The sequence below is a fragment of the Apteryx rowi genome, unplaced genomic scaffold (genome assembly GCF_003343035.1).
Source record: "Apteryx rowi isolate R43461 unplaced genomic scaffold, aptRow1 scaffold_27, whole genome shotgun sequence".
Classification (NCBI taxonomy): Eukaryota; Metazoa; Chordata; class Aves; order Apterygiformes; family Apterygidae; genus Apteryx; species Apteryx rowi.
In genome coordinates, this window is record NW_020449085.1 from 4,186,103 (window position 1) to 4,202,468 (window position 16,366).

Genomic DNA, 16,366 nt, shown 5'->3' on the forward strand with positions numbered 1-16,366 from the left:
ATATAATCGCAAGGACACGGGGGAGGTACAGCACAGGCATTTTCTGCCAGGGCCATTTTATTGGCTCTGGTCAGAATCTGTCACAAATATAACAACAGTTCCTGCCACTTTGAAGAAGACATAACTTTCTTGCAAAAATGCAGTCTCCAGGGAAAATAATCAGTTCACTGGTGGAGTGAAAGTATTTAGCAGATTCATTAATTCCATCTAAGGGAGCAGCTGTGCCAGCAAGTAGTGGCACGCGGGCAGCACTCACCTCGTGGCGGTTGTAACTCAGTGATGTTCTCGGTGGCTTCATCATCTGAATCTTCAGTCGCCACCACCTTGTACCTGTTGCTGCTCTGCTTGTTCAGGAGATGGGGGACTTGCAGCGCAGCCTCTCGCTCTGCAGCCAGGTCCAAGTCTTGCTGGGCAAGGTGGGCCCGCAGCTGCCTGATTTCAAACTGGGGGGAAAAACAACACATACTGATGTGATATGGACATGGCTGGAAGTCCGTATTCTAGAGCTGCAGCCTATTACCCAGTTTAACGTTAACCTGCTGCAGGCCTGAGTGAAGACCTGTGAGATCAAACATGTGGTTCAGCTGAGATGCGAGTCCAAGCTGCTGATGCTCTCCCAGAACTCACAAGAGCTGGCCTGTTCTTCACATCATCTAAAAATAGCGATTGCCTTGTGCTGGTCATCTATTTAGCACATTTTGCAACCTGCAGATATGCTTTTGGACAATTTCTGACAGAAGTAACTGCTCAATTATATGAAAACTTCATAGAAGATCACCCTTAACAGGCATATAGGTTCTTGAGACACATCCCTAATCGGCCAGACTTTGTACAGAGGATTTCCGAAGAGGCAGGATCTCGGAGCAATGCCCAAGATTGCTTCCCCACTGCCTAGGGCAGGGCGAGGGATGCTGTGGTTCCCTTCCACCCCAAAATCTTCTCTGCTCAACAACGTGCAGGAAACCCTGGGGCAGGGTGCCATTTTTCTGGTGCAAACATGTGAGCCAGGACAATTAATGCCCTGCTGCAGCAGGGGGGATCGGCCTCGTGACTGCTGTTATAAAACAGACGCTGACAAAAAGGCAGAAGGGGACTAGCGATAACCTAACTGACGGATACAGCGTATTTCGCCTGTCTTTGAGAGCCACAGATCTTCCATAACGCAAGGAGGAAAATCCTCTCCTGGAGAGGCCGGAGGGACCCTCTAAGCCCTTCCATAAGCACTATGAAATCTCAGCTCCGGGGCCGGGTGGCAGAGGGTTTCTCCTTTTCAAACGCTTTTTAAGATCTGTAGATCTTACAGCAGTACAGCAGTGACCAAGTCGTGTCCAATTATAGAGCCTGAGAAGGAAAAGCAAATGAGGCAAGTAATAGGCTAAGGCATTTAAAACTTAGCACTGCTGGGCCTCCTGTAGTTGAAGGCCGGCGAAGCTGTCGGCGAGCACGGTGCAAGCACGGTGCAAGCACGGTGCACCGCGGCACGCCTGTCACTCTGCATTTACAGCGGAGCCGGAATTAGCACCGCGGCGCTTGAAAGCCGGTGCATAACAGCATGTAGGCTAAATGACTCTGCTTCTGGCCTTTGCCACTCGGTGCTGACTCAAATCTATCTTGCTGTCAGATCTGGAAGGCCGCCTGCAGACCCCACGCGCTCCGCGGTGGCCCGCGCGTGACCCAGTGCAACGCCAGGCGCCCTGCAGAGCACCAGCGGGGCCTCCGAGCCGCACGAGTGACGGCAGGGGAAGCGAGACGCAGTTCCCAGGGGTTTTAGAAAGAAAAAAGAGAAAAGAAAAAACAGAGATTTCAGTTTGCTGTATCTGGAGACTGACATCTGCTTTCCAGAGCAAAAGGCAAGGAGCTTACAGGAACTGGAAAGCTCACTGCAAGACTCAAATCTAGAGAGCAAAAGGGCAGTTTAAGCGCTCTGGGTCATTTTCAAACCACCGACTAAACAAGGATTTAATACAACACACAGCTTGTCCTCTCGAAATCAGTGGATGTGCTCTGGCAGCTGTGGACAGCTGGCTGCATGAAACACCCGCTGCTCTTAAGCAAAGGTACCTGTCGGGGCAGCCACCGGAGTCAAGTACCATCAGCAAATGTCAAATACAGCCCTGCCCCTCGATCTCTTCACTGAAACCTCCACGGCAGGTCCCAGCTGGTGCTTTTTGTGTTTGCCGGTTAGCCAGGCAGGAAGGAGCAGCCAGCAGGGAGCACCAACTGCTCTCCCTGCCGCCCTGAGCGTCCCGAGCCACCAGGTGCTGGTGCCACTGCAGAGGTGAGCGTATGAACGCGCCATTCAGCGGTGAAAGGGCTGTCCAGAGACCGATGTTACAACACAGAGCATTTCAGTGCTTAATTTTCAGTCTTAAAAAGAAACCCCCAAATATCTCACATTTCATCTTAAAAACAAGAAAGATTCCCTTTCAGACATCCCCTTGGTTTGAAGGGAGAAATACGCTCAAAAACAATAGTAAAAAATTCATTTGGAGATTTTTCAAAAGGTATTGCTTAATCACACATAGTTGCCTAGCTCAGATTAAAAGGCAGTAAGAATTTGGCACTGGTACTGTCCTTGCACATCTCAAATTTCATCCTTCAACATTCCCATGCATTAGAAAAAAAATTATTGCCCCTAACATGCTTAATTCTGGCCTAGAGGCAGGATCTGATTTCTTTTTTCTTGGAAGATAAAAAATATTGGCAGGTAGAAGGCAAATAGATAAAACCATTTAAAAGTGAGCTCAACAAAACAATATCATCATGTTGTACTTCTGCATCACACCCAATTTAAGCAGCTTAAGCATTTACAAAGATTGGCTGAACCTTGCAATGACCAAAGGCTTGAAGAGGATCGCTGCGTTTTATAGATGTGAAGAAAGAAGCACATAAGCAAAAACCTTCCTGCCACAGTGAACCTATGGCAAAAATGAGGAGAGAAATAAGACTTCCTTATGCCCACTTGTGTGCTCCAATCAATAAAGGAAGGGTTTCCAAACATTTTGAATCCACAGATACTGTCAACGCTTAACATTTCTATGCCAGGTCACCATTCAGCTTTTAACAGATGAGTTCATAAATTTTATTGTTTAATAAGACTCTGCCAACAAGCTACGAACTACTCAGCCTGGCTTGCTGAACCCAGCAGCAGTCTGCGGACCATCGTCTGGTGTCACCGCACTGGTCAACTGCATTTAGTCCAAACGAATCTTTATAAAATAAATAAGAAAAATTATTACACCTTGGTTGAATCACAGCCACACAGACCACAGGCAAAACTGGAATCACACAGAAAGTGAACACCACAGTGATCCAGGTGACCAACTACTACTTCTGATAACGTCAACAACAGAAGAGGCTTTGCTGCCATCTCATGTTTAAAGGGCAGAAATACATGTCCAAACCACAGCACCAGAGAAAGCACCTGCTTCTGAAGATCTCACAAGTATAACATCCTAGAAGAAACCGAAACCTAGACCTGATGTCCTGGCTCAAGCAATGCTTCCCTCATCCACTGCCCAAGTATGAAAGGCATATGCAGGGCTTGTAACTTTTAAGTGATATGTGAACCCACTTTTATTGCTTGCTGCAAACACAATCCATATGTCTGTTCTATTTTCAGCTCTTACCCTTGAGCAAGTTCAGCTGGTCTAAAATCCAGAACTGCAGATGAGACTGTCAAGAGCAGACAGGAGGACTGAATCTGTAGGCAGAGCAGAGCAGCCCAGTGCCCCGCACGTCGGCATCGTGCGCGAGGTGAACAACGGCATGCAGAGACGTGCTGGAAGATCACAGCAGAAACATTGCTGTCGCCTATGGCACCCCGCAGCTGCAGCTGGTTAACACGGGCTCTCCCTTCCATCCTTCCTTTATCACGAATAGTCCCACCATTCCCTTCCAGGTCCCACTCATGTTTGCCCTGAAGTCTTTGTAGTCATTAAAATAGTTGGGAAGAGGGAAGTAAAAACTGTCATGTGTGCAACTACGACTTTTCCACGGACAGAGTGAACTCATTGTATTAATGGCATTTGTGGCAGTCCCATATTCACTATTACTGATGCAAAGTAACCTGTACAACTTGTCCATAGAGATGCAGAAATATAACACCATTACAGATGCAGAACATAAGACAGAGCCAAAATTCAACTCAATATACTGCTTAAAAATGCAAATCAAACTCTCTTAACCTAAGTTAGCATGTTTGAAAAGGGACTGGAGGTTTTATTATAAGCACTGATTYAAAAAAATGAAAGAACATTCATAAAAATTTCTAGAAAAACTTAAACAGGAAACACATTCTCCTAAGCTTTTTAGCTCATGAAAGGCATACACCTACTCAGGAGATTGGTTCAATATTAATTGTTTCCAATTAATACTTAAAATTAGACTAAGATATTTTAGAAGCTGGAATACAGTTTTGGCTACTAAAAGCAACCCACTAACAACAAAGGTTAGGTTAAATAGAAGTGGCTGTTCTTTATGGGTCTCTCAATGAGAGACTGCATGAGCAAATCACGTTGCAGGTGCTTATATCTCCTGAACATTATATTGAACACTGACCTCGGGCAGTCCTAATGTGTAAAAGAGCTAATGAGATTGCTCTGACTGCATGTCACATACTCCAGGGCATGTTAAATAAATCAGTAAAAGGTGTAAAATATAATGTTCTTTTTAAGTAAAAATTCTGGGCCAAGTTAAACACATGAAATTTCTATTTGCAGGCAGGAGCTGATGCAGCTATCTGAAGGTAGACCTGGGCCTCCTGAATACAGGAGTACTGCAAGAGACCTCTGCTGAGAAAGTCATGTTTCATATTTTCAGGCAAATCATCCTTCCTTCACCCTACAAGGGCTTGTGTGTTCAATAAATGCATAACATGGGGAAAAATAAAGCACAAAAACTTATATGCATGCTTTGATTTGTTTTAAAAGAAGACTTATTCATAGGTATCAGCTCTGTGCTAGGAACCACATAAACGCCACGGAGAGCCAGTGGGGAAGTCACAGGCACACTGTTGTGCGGAAGATAACTTGCTTAGAGCAAGGAGACTGACGTAAACTAACTGCTGACTTACGGAGATTACAAGCTGAGCTCTGGTCCCTTTGACACTGCTACTAAAGTTATTTACCATGACACCTATGATATTCATTATCCTTAGCTACACATACTGTGGTAGCTTCTGGTGGGTTCCTGTATCAATAGTCCCCTAACATACTTTGCAATGGAAAAATACATTTGAAAACATCATAGATATCACAAAATAATTTAGGTAGGAAGGGACCTCTGAGGGTCACCTCAACACCTTGTTCAAAGCAAGCCCACTTATCTTGGATTGCTCAGGGCCTGTCAAGTTTTGAATGTCTCCAAGAATGGAGATACCACAACATCTCTGGCAGCCCATTCCAGTGGCTGACCATCCTAATGGTGAAAAAGTTTTTTTTTATACTTAATAGGAATTCCTATTCCAGCTTGTGTCCACTGCTTCTTTTCCTGTCACTGCGCACCTCTGAGACGAGCCTGGCTCTAGTTCCTCTACACCCTCCCATGATGGAGCTGAAGTTGGCAATAAGATCCCCCCCTTTACCTCCTCTCCTCAAGGCTGAACAAACCCAGCTTCCTCAGCTTCTCCTGTGCCGTGTGCTCCAGCCCCAAACATCTCAGTGGTTTTTGCTGCACTTGCTCCAGTATGTCCAAGTCTCTCTCGTATCGGGGAGCCCAGACAGGCTACAGCACTCCACACGCAGCCTCACAAGTGCTGGGCTACATTTTTTAAACCACAGTTCTGGAGTGTGCACAGGATTAAGTCATACATGATCTTTTCAAAACTGGCAAAAGAAAACCATGCTAAAATTGCAGTATGTTTTGCATGCTAATAATACGTTTAAACATGTGCAAAGTAAAAGTGCAATACCTGTGGCTAATGTGAAAATACCCTTACTACCAAGAAAAAGGGAGTTACACACCGTCTCACACAAGAATGGGTAACTAGATTGTCAGGCATGGAGAGAAAGCTCATTGCTGGGAGATTTAAGCTCATTTAGTGTTTTCAAAACTTGTTGCATGTCCTCTTGTAACACACACTTAACAATGTTTTGGCAGGAAACAAAACAGAAATTACTACAGGGCACCCTTGTGCATTTCCTCACTTAAAGAATGCCTTAGGTAATTATTTATAAGCAGGCAAAATGACAGAGACCTACACAGAGCTCTAGAGAACATCTGACTTCACATGCCCGGATTTATAAAAAGCACCACCCATCCTATCTGATATTTCACAACATGCATATAAGACTCAAAAAGGGTCAGACTTGGCAGTGAATCATATAGTACTTCTCTTTAATGGTCTAGCAACAGAGTATGACTGACAGTTTCGGAGAGATCAATGAACATTTTAGAAAGACGCTTACTTGTGCCTAATGCAATAGGAGCAGTAACTTTGCTTAATTCTATTAGGGCTGTCTGCACAGCATGCCCTGCCCTAAAACTCATCTGCCAGTGGGATACAATCCAGTGTTTATTTCCATTAGTTTAGCCATTGTTGGTAACAATAAAAATCAGGAGACAGTTGCAAACTAATGATTTATAGACAGAATGAAACACAGGATGACCTTGGCTGCCTTCCAGTCACTAAGAAAATGACTGGTAGTTAGAAATAAATTAAAATTATTGCAAAAGGATAACATAAGTTATTTCTCCGATAGGTAATTTTACCAGCTAAATAGCCCTGTCATTAAACTAGCACCTGTTGTACAAATTATATTCCAAGATAAAAAAGAAATTACAACTTCCATAGTTGTTACAGTTTTGAGAATGATTAAAAACCTAATTCTGTAGGAGTTGACAGAAAAGGAGCTCTTGTGATAAGGTTGAATACATAGTCTTGGACTGTAGTCAGCTGAAGGGCTCTTATGAAAGTTAAACAGAAAAGATCATATGTCAATCTATTATCAGAAATGGAAATTCCTTTACAGCTGATTCCAGAAAAAAAAAAACCAATCTTCCCTGACTGGAATTTGCATTGTTAATGAAACTTTGGAATTTTCTTCATTTTGCAGTTTAATTTAAGCTATTCTGATAAAACAATACCGTCAGCAATGTACTCTTTTTATATTTTTGATAAATAATTCCGGTGAGACTGTTTTACCTCCCCAATTTTCAGAAAATCCTGTTATTGTGACTGCTAATGTTTCTCATGTTTTGTGAAGTCTTGTACAGCCATCTCAGCCCTTTCAGTACTCTCTGCCTTGACTGCCCTAACGTTCCACTCCCATTTAATGACATCTCTCTTGGCCAGCGGAGAATAAACAAAACAGCAAACAATTCGAACAGTGTCAGTGGGGTACTACAGAGACCAAAGTGGTGGTCCATGCAACTATAATTCATAAAATATATTCTGGTTTTCAGATGTATGGTTAGCCAAAAATCAACATCTGGAAAGAGTTTTCATGTTTGCAAGAGTACATCTTCAATGTCGTTCAGAAATGGAAACATACTTTACACTTGTGATACCCTACCACTGGCCAAAACAACACACAACTAACAAATGAAACATTAATTTAAAAAGCAAGACAAAGGGAGGTTGCATTTTTCCTCCTTTTAATTTTTTTAGGTGGTAGACTCCATTTTTCCCACTTCTGTTTGCTGCACTGCTTGCTGCTACACAGGCCAAGATGCACATGCAGATTCCTGCTTGGGTCGATATGAACAGCTCACGTTCTTCTCATTGAAACGGGCTATATCATATATATTTGATCACTACAGAATAAAACTAAGGTGAGGGGACGTGTGAAGCATGGAGCAAAGGGGCTACTCAGAGTCGCCTCGAGAGTGGGAGGACTGGCACGAAGAGCTTTTTTCAGGGTTGGGTGGCACAGTCGTAGAGGTGAAGATGCCATGGGTGGCACACATAGTTGCTGGCCCGGTCAAAGGCACTGGCATGATGAGACACTGGCCTGGCGGCTACAGCCAACCTTACCCCCAAAACGCTTTGCGCAGAAGAGATGGAGAGGGGCATCTGAAGGCAAACCAGGTTGGGGGCCCTGGGGAAGGCACTGCTCCTGGCTCATCCCAGGGATGAGGGCTAGTTCCCAAAATAGAGAGGGGTGGGGCAGCAGTGACACAGGTGGGTAATCACGGATCTCCTGGGCTGTGAAATCATCTTGGCCTCGCCCCTAGGAGCTGTGCAACTGGGACCTGAGCAAAAAATGTGACAGAAACCCCAGCTGGGTGATTTCTGGGGAGAATGTGCTTGCTGGTACAGTGTAGCCAGATACTTGTCTTTGACTACTTGTCCTAGTCCTCTTCTTTGCTACCCTACCTTTTCACTGAGTTTTCTTTCTCCCTGGCTTTTCCCTTTAAAAAAAAAAGCCTTAAACTGCTATAAGTTGGCAAACAGGTGGTTTTGCTTTCCTTTTAGTCCTACACACTCATCATTCATTCCTGCCTTTGTATGTCTTACCTTTGGCCAACAGAAGTATTTCTACAACTGTGGAGTGAACCAGATTCCAGAAAAAATCTCCCCACAAAAACTGATAATTTTTGTTAGGTTAATCTTAAACCCATTAGATTCCAGATCAGTTTCCTCACAGGAATTTGTGCAAGTAAGCAGGAGAAGGCAGCTGGGCAGAAGAGGGAAATGCCTCCCTCAGTGGCCATGCTAAATTAGGCCAACTTAAACTGACCATATAGTTACGTACATTTGACTATGTCTAAATCAATTATGAACAAGATACAAGTCCACTCAGCAAACCTGCACGAGAAGAAATACCAGAGAGAGGTTGCCTTTACGACTTCAGTTCCTCCACTTCGTGCATACACACAACAAGGTTGACTCAAACCACACAGTTTGTGTTAACACAGGGCATCTGTTGCTGCTCAGAAGTATAGCTAAAAACTCAGCCGTGACAAGAAGGCTACTTGCCTGTAAAGTGTTAAGTACCACTTACAAAACAGGGGGACATAATGCTTCTCAAAGAACTGGCCATTTTTTCTTCTTTTTTAAACTGGAAAAAACAGGTTAGTTTTTCCCAACTCCTCTTCAGAAGTCACAAATATTTTGTTTGAAACTTTTAAAATAATTTAATCTGGGAAAGATGCCAGGTATTGAGAATTTCAGTCCCAGTTGGTTAACATGTGGCAAAGCAGTAAGAAATGAACACAGGGTCTTAAAAAAGGAAGCGCTGAGCAACCTTTTTAACAGGAATGTTTTCAACCCTGTCTATAATCAATAAATCAACACAAATCATGAGTGTGGCCACTAAGTAGCAGCCTCAGGATGAGTCAGTAGCTACAGCCACACTGCTGGGACGCAGGCAGCCACAGTGGGCTGCCCCATCTTCTTACTTGGTAGGGAGCACTGGGCTGCCCTAGACGTGTGCCCAGAGGAGAGAGATCTTGCATGTATCTGGGGCATCAGAGCAAGCCCTACGAGCAGATGTGGCTCGAGGTGGCTCCCAGCTATCCCATCTGCCCATGCTGGAGATGACACTGCACAGACAGGGCAACCTGCAATCCCTCCCTGCTGGGGCTCCAAAGTTGAGAGCAGTCAGATGGCTGCAGGCACCCCTTCACTCAAAAACACAGGCATCCATGCTCAAACTCCATGAACGAGCAAGCCTTTAAAAAGGTCAGGAAAGATGATCAAATGAAAAAGCAAAAACCTGGCAGAATTTTAGACGTTAAATGCCATTAGGACATATTTTTCCCACCAGATACTGTACACAATGTTAATGTGAATATTATAATGCTGACAACTTGTTCTTGACTGAATTATGAAGCTATTAATTTACAAAGGAAGGATGCAGTACTTGTGTCAATGTCTTATGTTGCTAACTGCAGCAAATTAGTACATTTACCTCATATTATACAGCTGAGACATTTGTTTGGCAGGAACTCAGGACAGTAAAATAAGAGAGATTAGTATGCTGTCATTTTTCTGTAGTCCATATTTTTCCATAGCTGATGACACTTGAAAGCTAGGAGGGAACCTGCTCTGTTTCCACAGATTTACTCATCTACCAATGCAGTATTTCTTTGTGCTTGATATACAGCTGTGCTAACCATTAGAGTTCAGATTAGGTCTAGTATGCTTCAACGTTCTGGAAGCCAGGCGTGCGGATAAGGAGGCACAGGGACCAGAACGGAGGGTGGCAAAAGCTGCTCCTGAACCCCAGTTGGGATAAAGAGCCCACCCTCACACAACACTGTGAATAACAACATCAAAAACTGTTTGGGGATTGAGAGAGTTACCTGGATGCATAATCCATTTCCTAAAAAATGAATGTTTCAGAATTTACGATTGTCTCATTAGGGCAAGAACGTTAGCACAATAGCATGGACTGATACACAAAGTACTGCAGTGGCACTCAAGAAATCTGCTCCGGTGTGCCTAGTGGTTTGGTCAAATGGTAAACCCTCTTCTGTAAAATGAGGTATATACCATTTCCCAACCATGACAGAAGGATGAATGAATTAATGTCATTGCACAAAGTTATATGAAGACGACTGCACTTTTGCCACTGAACATACATGTTTGGATGTAACTAATTTTTTGCAGCAGTCAAGTGTAAGGTTTAGAAATTTGTTACAGTTAATATGACAGACTGTCAAAAGCAGCGGTATAAAATGGCATGCATTGCCAATGGGTTTTCTAAATTCATAACACAGACAAGGCACCTTACTGCCATCAGGAGTTCATTTGCTGAATCCTAGGTAGAGAACCAAGAGACTTGGGATACAAATCCAAAAGCCATTTAGGGACCTAAATCCTGATAGTTTAACAAATATTTTAGGTTCCTAGTTTAGAGATGGGCACCTAAATCCCTCCTTCAGATCACGCACCTGCTGGGCAGTTGGCTTGTTCTGGGATAAGTCACCTCCCCTCCTGTCTGCTCAGGCCCTTCAACTTTTTGTCTGACCGAGTCATTCAGATTTAGAGCTCTCCTCATTTTGTATTTGAAAAGCACCTACCACAAGTATGGAGGGGGCGCTGATGCTAGAAAGGAACTCCCAGCTTTACTAAGACACCTCACAGTTATCCTTACAGTTGAAACAACAGAAATAAGTCACATGGGGTATCATTCTGTTGTAGTTTGATGGTCGCCTGAACGCTGCACTTAGCCTGAGCCTCGTCATACGTGATTAGTTTCTACCTTAAAGCAAGTTATTCATGAGCTCATTTTCATGAGACAACCTGTAATTCAGAACTCTTGGTTCATTGTGCAAACCAGTGGTTTTACATCTTCTTTTTAATGTAAACATATTTGTCTGAGATATTGTAAGCTCCGCTCTCCCTTATTTCAAGACTGAGTCACTGAACATTCAGGGGCCTGGGAAGAGTCTGAAATTTTGACTTGCTTCCAGCAACTAGAAGCTTCTGTTGCAGCATTTTGAGTCTGCCAAAAGAGTCTCTGACTGACCTACAGGGAAGCTGCCTGCTGCATTTAAAGCAGGGAAACTTCACAGCAAACAGGAGTTTAGGCAACTCATTAGCTTTCAACTGCATATACAATTCCTGGGAATATCACATTAATACAGCTGCAGTCTCCAACAATGGCAATGATTTTTGCATGTTCTGAATAGTACGTCAAATTGTCTGTACTTACTCAATAAATTAAATACTGGAAACATTGCTTTTCTATTTCTCGCACTTGTTTTCCTCACCTTAAAAACACATGCACAGCAGCAGAGGGAGACAACCGCTGTTTGACAAAGACCCAGCTGGCAATTTCCTGACCGCAGCTAGATATTTCCCTACCGCTGAAACCTGTCACCTTGCAACAGAACTCCTAGTGATATTCCTCAAGCCTTAGCTTGTGGCAAAGTACATAAACCATTTCATTTGCCAGGACAAGCTATATGTAACAAAAGAGATAACTGAACTTTACCCCTTGTTCTTGGCAGATCTGGGTTAGTCTTTCCAGCTGCTCATCTTGAATAACCTTTGCCTTCTCATATTGCTGAATCATCATCTCCATCTCCACTTTCACTGGAAGGACATAGGCTGGAAAACACAAATAAGCACTTAAAGTAACCCAGCTGTGATTTGTTTTTATCAGAGGGAATACCTTTACAGACCTTTGGGCCAGAAGGGATCTTCATAACAGTCTAGTCCTGTACTGCAAAGGCCACAGAATTTCACCCCTTTCACAGACAGATAGAGAACTGGAGCATTTCTTCTAGAAACAGAATGAGAGTATTTCTTTGGGGAAGGGCTTCTAACATGTACAATGCAGGTCATCAGCAGGGTCTAGACCTTGTTCAGTCATATCTCCATTTGCCTGGCTGAGCTGAAATGCATCCTGCATGCTCTTCCTAGCTTCTGCACTAATACAGATGTTTTCCCAGTGTTTACCACAGATTTCCTGAATTGCTGGGTAGAAGTATTTTCTGCTTGGAGTCGTGCCCATCCCCTCGAAACTTCAACAGTATGGCTCTCTTGGGAAAAGAATTATTCCAGAGCTCTAAGCATTTAATTCCTAGGCATGGTTGCAGGAAATATGTCCTTGATGGAAATAGCAGACTAAGAAGGAGATTTTAAAAACAAAAGGGCATTTCACTTCTATTGCTTTTCAAGAGGAGGTAGTTGCTATGGCCCAGTTTTCAATGGGTCTTCTGAATGCCTCTGGAAATTTTGCTCCAGTCTTAATTAAGGCAAACTCAGATTCTCAGCAAAGTTGTTTTATGGCCACTGCAATTCTTGATGCTTTGTGAAGCTGCACAAGATCCTGAACTTTGCTTGGACACTTCACTCAGAGGGCTATAACCTTTCCTCAACTCTGAATGCTGAGTGTCCTGGGCATCTATCCCAGAAATAACAACCTGACCCTGATCTTTCACACAAGAGCAAAGTGACCCTTCATTTATTCCTTTTCCACCTCTTATCCTTGTAATCTGAAATGTCTGAAACCATTATCACAAAGTAGCCTACACCTGGAGAGCTGTCCTTCATCATCTCTAAGTTTTGTTTTCCTCAAGTCTTTGCTTCTAGGCACAGTCACTGGTTCTGTTCTCTGCAACCTTGACTTGCTGGGGCACTTTCGCCTCCCCTGGAGCTTCCCCACAGAGGCCTGTGCAAAGCAGTACTGATGTACCGTGCAAAACAGTACTTCCTTGTTACGCTGTGCAGCGCGCCAGGTTCACAGAAAGCACCTTCAGCAGAGAACCCCCACTGTCAGAACTCAGGAATCTGACATAAAAATTATATTACAGGCAAAAACTTGGAAAAGAAAGCACTAAGACAGAGCTACCTGGGGGGATACGGGGAAGTTGCAGCAGATATCAGAAAAGCAGATTAGAAGCAATTATTTTGCAGAATCAGGAACGATGTCTGGTGGCAAGAGATGGGAAAAGGGGCTGGTCAGATGCATCTGTTGACAGGATGGGGGATGTGAAGGTGCCTCACAAAAAAACAAACCAATCAATTATAAAGGTTCACAGGGGAACAACAGATACCATCATGAACTCGAGACCTACTCTCCTCCACAGGAGTCATAACTCTCTTCTGCTCAGAGCTTTAAAATGTAAGAGGAAGCAGAACAATAAAAACAGTGTTGACAAGCAATCTTATTAGCAAGCTTATTCCATATTTTTAAACCTTCTTGTTCCCAACCTGCCAGGTAATTCTAACAGTCCCAATCTGAATCACCACTCACCATCAATGATCCTCTTCACTCTCCATATTCGCAGTGTGATAATAAGGCTGATAGCATCCCATGGGCTGCTGGGGCCATTAGCCACTGTTGAGGCCACCATTGGCGCCAAGGACAAGATTATGACAGCACCATCAAATACCTAGGGAGAAATCAGCTTTTTCAAACCTCTCCTCACAAGCCCTGATCACAAGCCCTGCAATTCCTGCTTGCGGTCTTGAAGGCTCCGACTTCCTTCAAAAGAAATGCAATTACAATATATATTTGAAAGGGGTAGGAGAGTGGCCAAGCCCCAGGAAGGCTGCATGCTTTTCAGGCAGCACAACAGAACCCCTTCATGCCTCACCCAGATTTTATGAGGTGAGAGAGAAAGTGTGGTGGGAGTGCTGGGAGATAGAAAGGCATTTGGATCTACTGGCCAAAATCTCCAAGTAGAGGTGATAGCGTAAATGCTATTACAACCAGAGTTTTATTATCATTGCTATTTATTACCTGTTAGTTGGCATAATGCCACCCCAAAAGAGGATACAGTCCCTGCCCATAGATCTTACTGTCTAAATGAAGAGATCAAGAAGACAAGTAGAAAGAGATGGAGCAAAGAGACTTGATGGCTCTTGGCCATATCCTGACTACGCAAAGGGTGTGCAAACCACTGTGCGTCAAGAAAGACTCCCTGCTCTCACCCTCGGTGGGCAGCTAAATTTTCAAGGATTCTGACAAAGAAGGATTCAGAAGTATTTGTATGACATTAGTTGCATTGCGGATTGCATCAGAAAAGGCAATCGTGCAAGGTGTAGGAGTAGAAATGTGTGCATAAACACATTTCACAGCAAACCTGCAAAAGCGTTGTGTCTGTCCTACACTTGCCCAGCAGAGTAGAGCAGAGTCTCACGTTCTCGTTCCTACCGAGAGCCTTCCCAGCTGCCAAAGACCACTGACTAATGGTTTGCACAGGGAGGCAGCACAGGTTTTGTAAGCACCACACATTCAGAATTTTGCACAAAAACTCAGTGTATTGAAAAGAAATGCTTTTAACTGCCACCATACTCCATTCCACATTATCAAACTAAATTCTCTGAAACTGCTGCATTTTGCTCAAAAATACAGCCTCTGTATGAATAATGTGAGTTTCACCTCAGTTTTTAGCAAACCAAATCAAAAGGTATTCAACTTTATTACAAAAATGTGCAGCCATCTGAATTCACTTAAGCTCAATGAACAAACAAATTTCCTCCTGTCATATACTCTGCAGCATTAGCTTTTCAGACAATACCAAAAATGAGCTTTTAATTTTCTTGACCTCCAGATTTCTGCTTGGATTGGGATTACGTGTTACTTTTAATATGTGCATTTCCCTGTCTGTCTCTGGAACAACATGCACATTTTACCTTATTTTTAATTTGAAGTAAAAATTACAATTTTTTTTCAAAAGTCAGATTTAATTTTAAAAAATTTTCACAAGAAATTTGGGGGGGTTGTCAAATTACTATTTTCTATCAGAAAACTGCATAAAATTTTGCAACCAGTTCTAATTTCAACTTGATTATGGGCAGGTGGTACACAAGTTGCATGACAATTTTTGCTCCTATTGCTCATTCTCTCAGGGTAGCACTGTCAACAGTTTGGCTAGCATAGGTCTAACAATAAAATTCACACCCACATGGAGCAAAACCCCACAATTTTCTCCCCTAGAAATACAATATTTCTAAATATGGCTGAAACTTGCACTCTTCTGGAAGTCTTATAGGAAAAGGGACTACCTCATACAGCTACGCATACATGCATATGCCAAGAGGAATGTGCTTTCATCTCTGAGTATCAGTTAAAAGACACCTGTATTGCATCAGGTCTATCACAAAGCCACCTGAAGCAGTACATAATATTCCTACTGTGCCTGCCTGGAAAACAATACAAAGAGTAGGAGTGCTTACCTCTATTTTGTTTTCAATATAATCCCATATGCCAAGGACCACAATCCTCAAAACAGTCTAGTAAAAYAGATTAGAGAAAAAAAGACAACAAAAGTTACTGTAATCTAAAATAAACATTTAGTCCTTATACTATTTTAGTGATACTAGGAGATTTTTTTTTTGTCTTAAGCATTAAGCATTTCTTCTAAATAATACAGAGGATCTAGAAATAGCTACGCTTCTCTATTATAAAAGGAGGCACTGCTTTCCAGCCACCATATGAACTCGGCAAAACTTCCCTAAGCGAGTTCCAAGGTCCCACGTTCATCAGTCTTTCCATCCTCCTACAGCTTCTCTTTTAGATTTGTGAGATTCAGATTACCGAAACCCCCCCAACTCCCAAGTCTATGTAAGATTTGCTCTCAGGCCCTCTCAGAGGTGCTTGAATGGGGAGAGATTCTCTTTTCTTGCCATCTTGGATATGCCAGTGCTTATTGATTTCTAAGAAAAGAGGCACTACTCCCCCCAGTAATGTGTGAAGCTACTGATATTTCACCAAACTGAAGAGCAGAGGCTTTTATTTTCCCTCTCCAGAGTACAGGGCCATTGCCTTATTATAAAATCCCAGAAAGTCATAGGGGGAAGGAGAAAATATCTCCATAATCCTGCACTATTAAGCAAAACAGCTATGAGTAGCATCAATAGCTCAGAAAGAGGAATAAAGAATGAACACAGAATGAACCAATGGTGAATTCCCATTAAAAAATCCAATGGCATCTTTCCCTTTTTTTTTTTTTTTTTTTTTTT

At 43.0% G+C, this 16,366-nt stretch overlaps 1 protein-coding gene across 1 annotated transcript in view; it reads right to left on the reverse strand.

Moving 5' to 3' along the window:
- TMEM266 (transmembrane protein 266) overlaps positions 1-16,366 on the reverse strand; it is a 62,407-nt gene that overhangs the window by 13,928 nt on the left and 32,113 nt on the right. Inside the window, exons 7-10 of the mRNA XM_026068281.1 lie at positions 15,581-15,637; positions 13,653-13,791; positions 11,886-12,001; positions 257-443 (exon numbers count right to left, since the gene is read on the reverse strand). Coding sequence (XP_025924066.1) covers positions 257-443; positions 11,886-12,001; positions 13,653-13,791; positions 15,581-15,637 — 499 coding nt within the window. The remainder of the gene's footprint in view (positions 1-256; positions 444-11,885; positions 12,002-13,652; positions 13,792-15,580; positions 15,638-16,366) is intronic.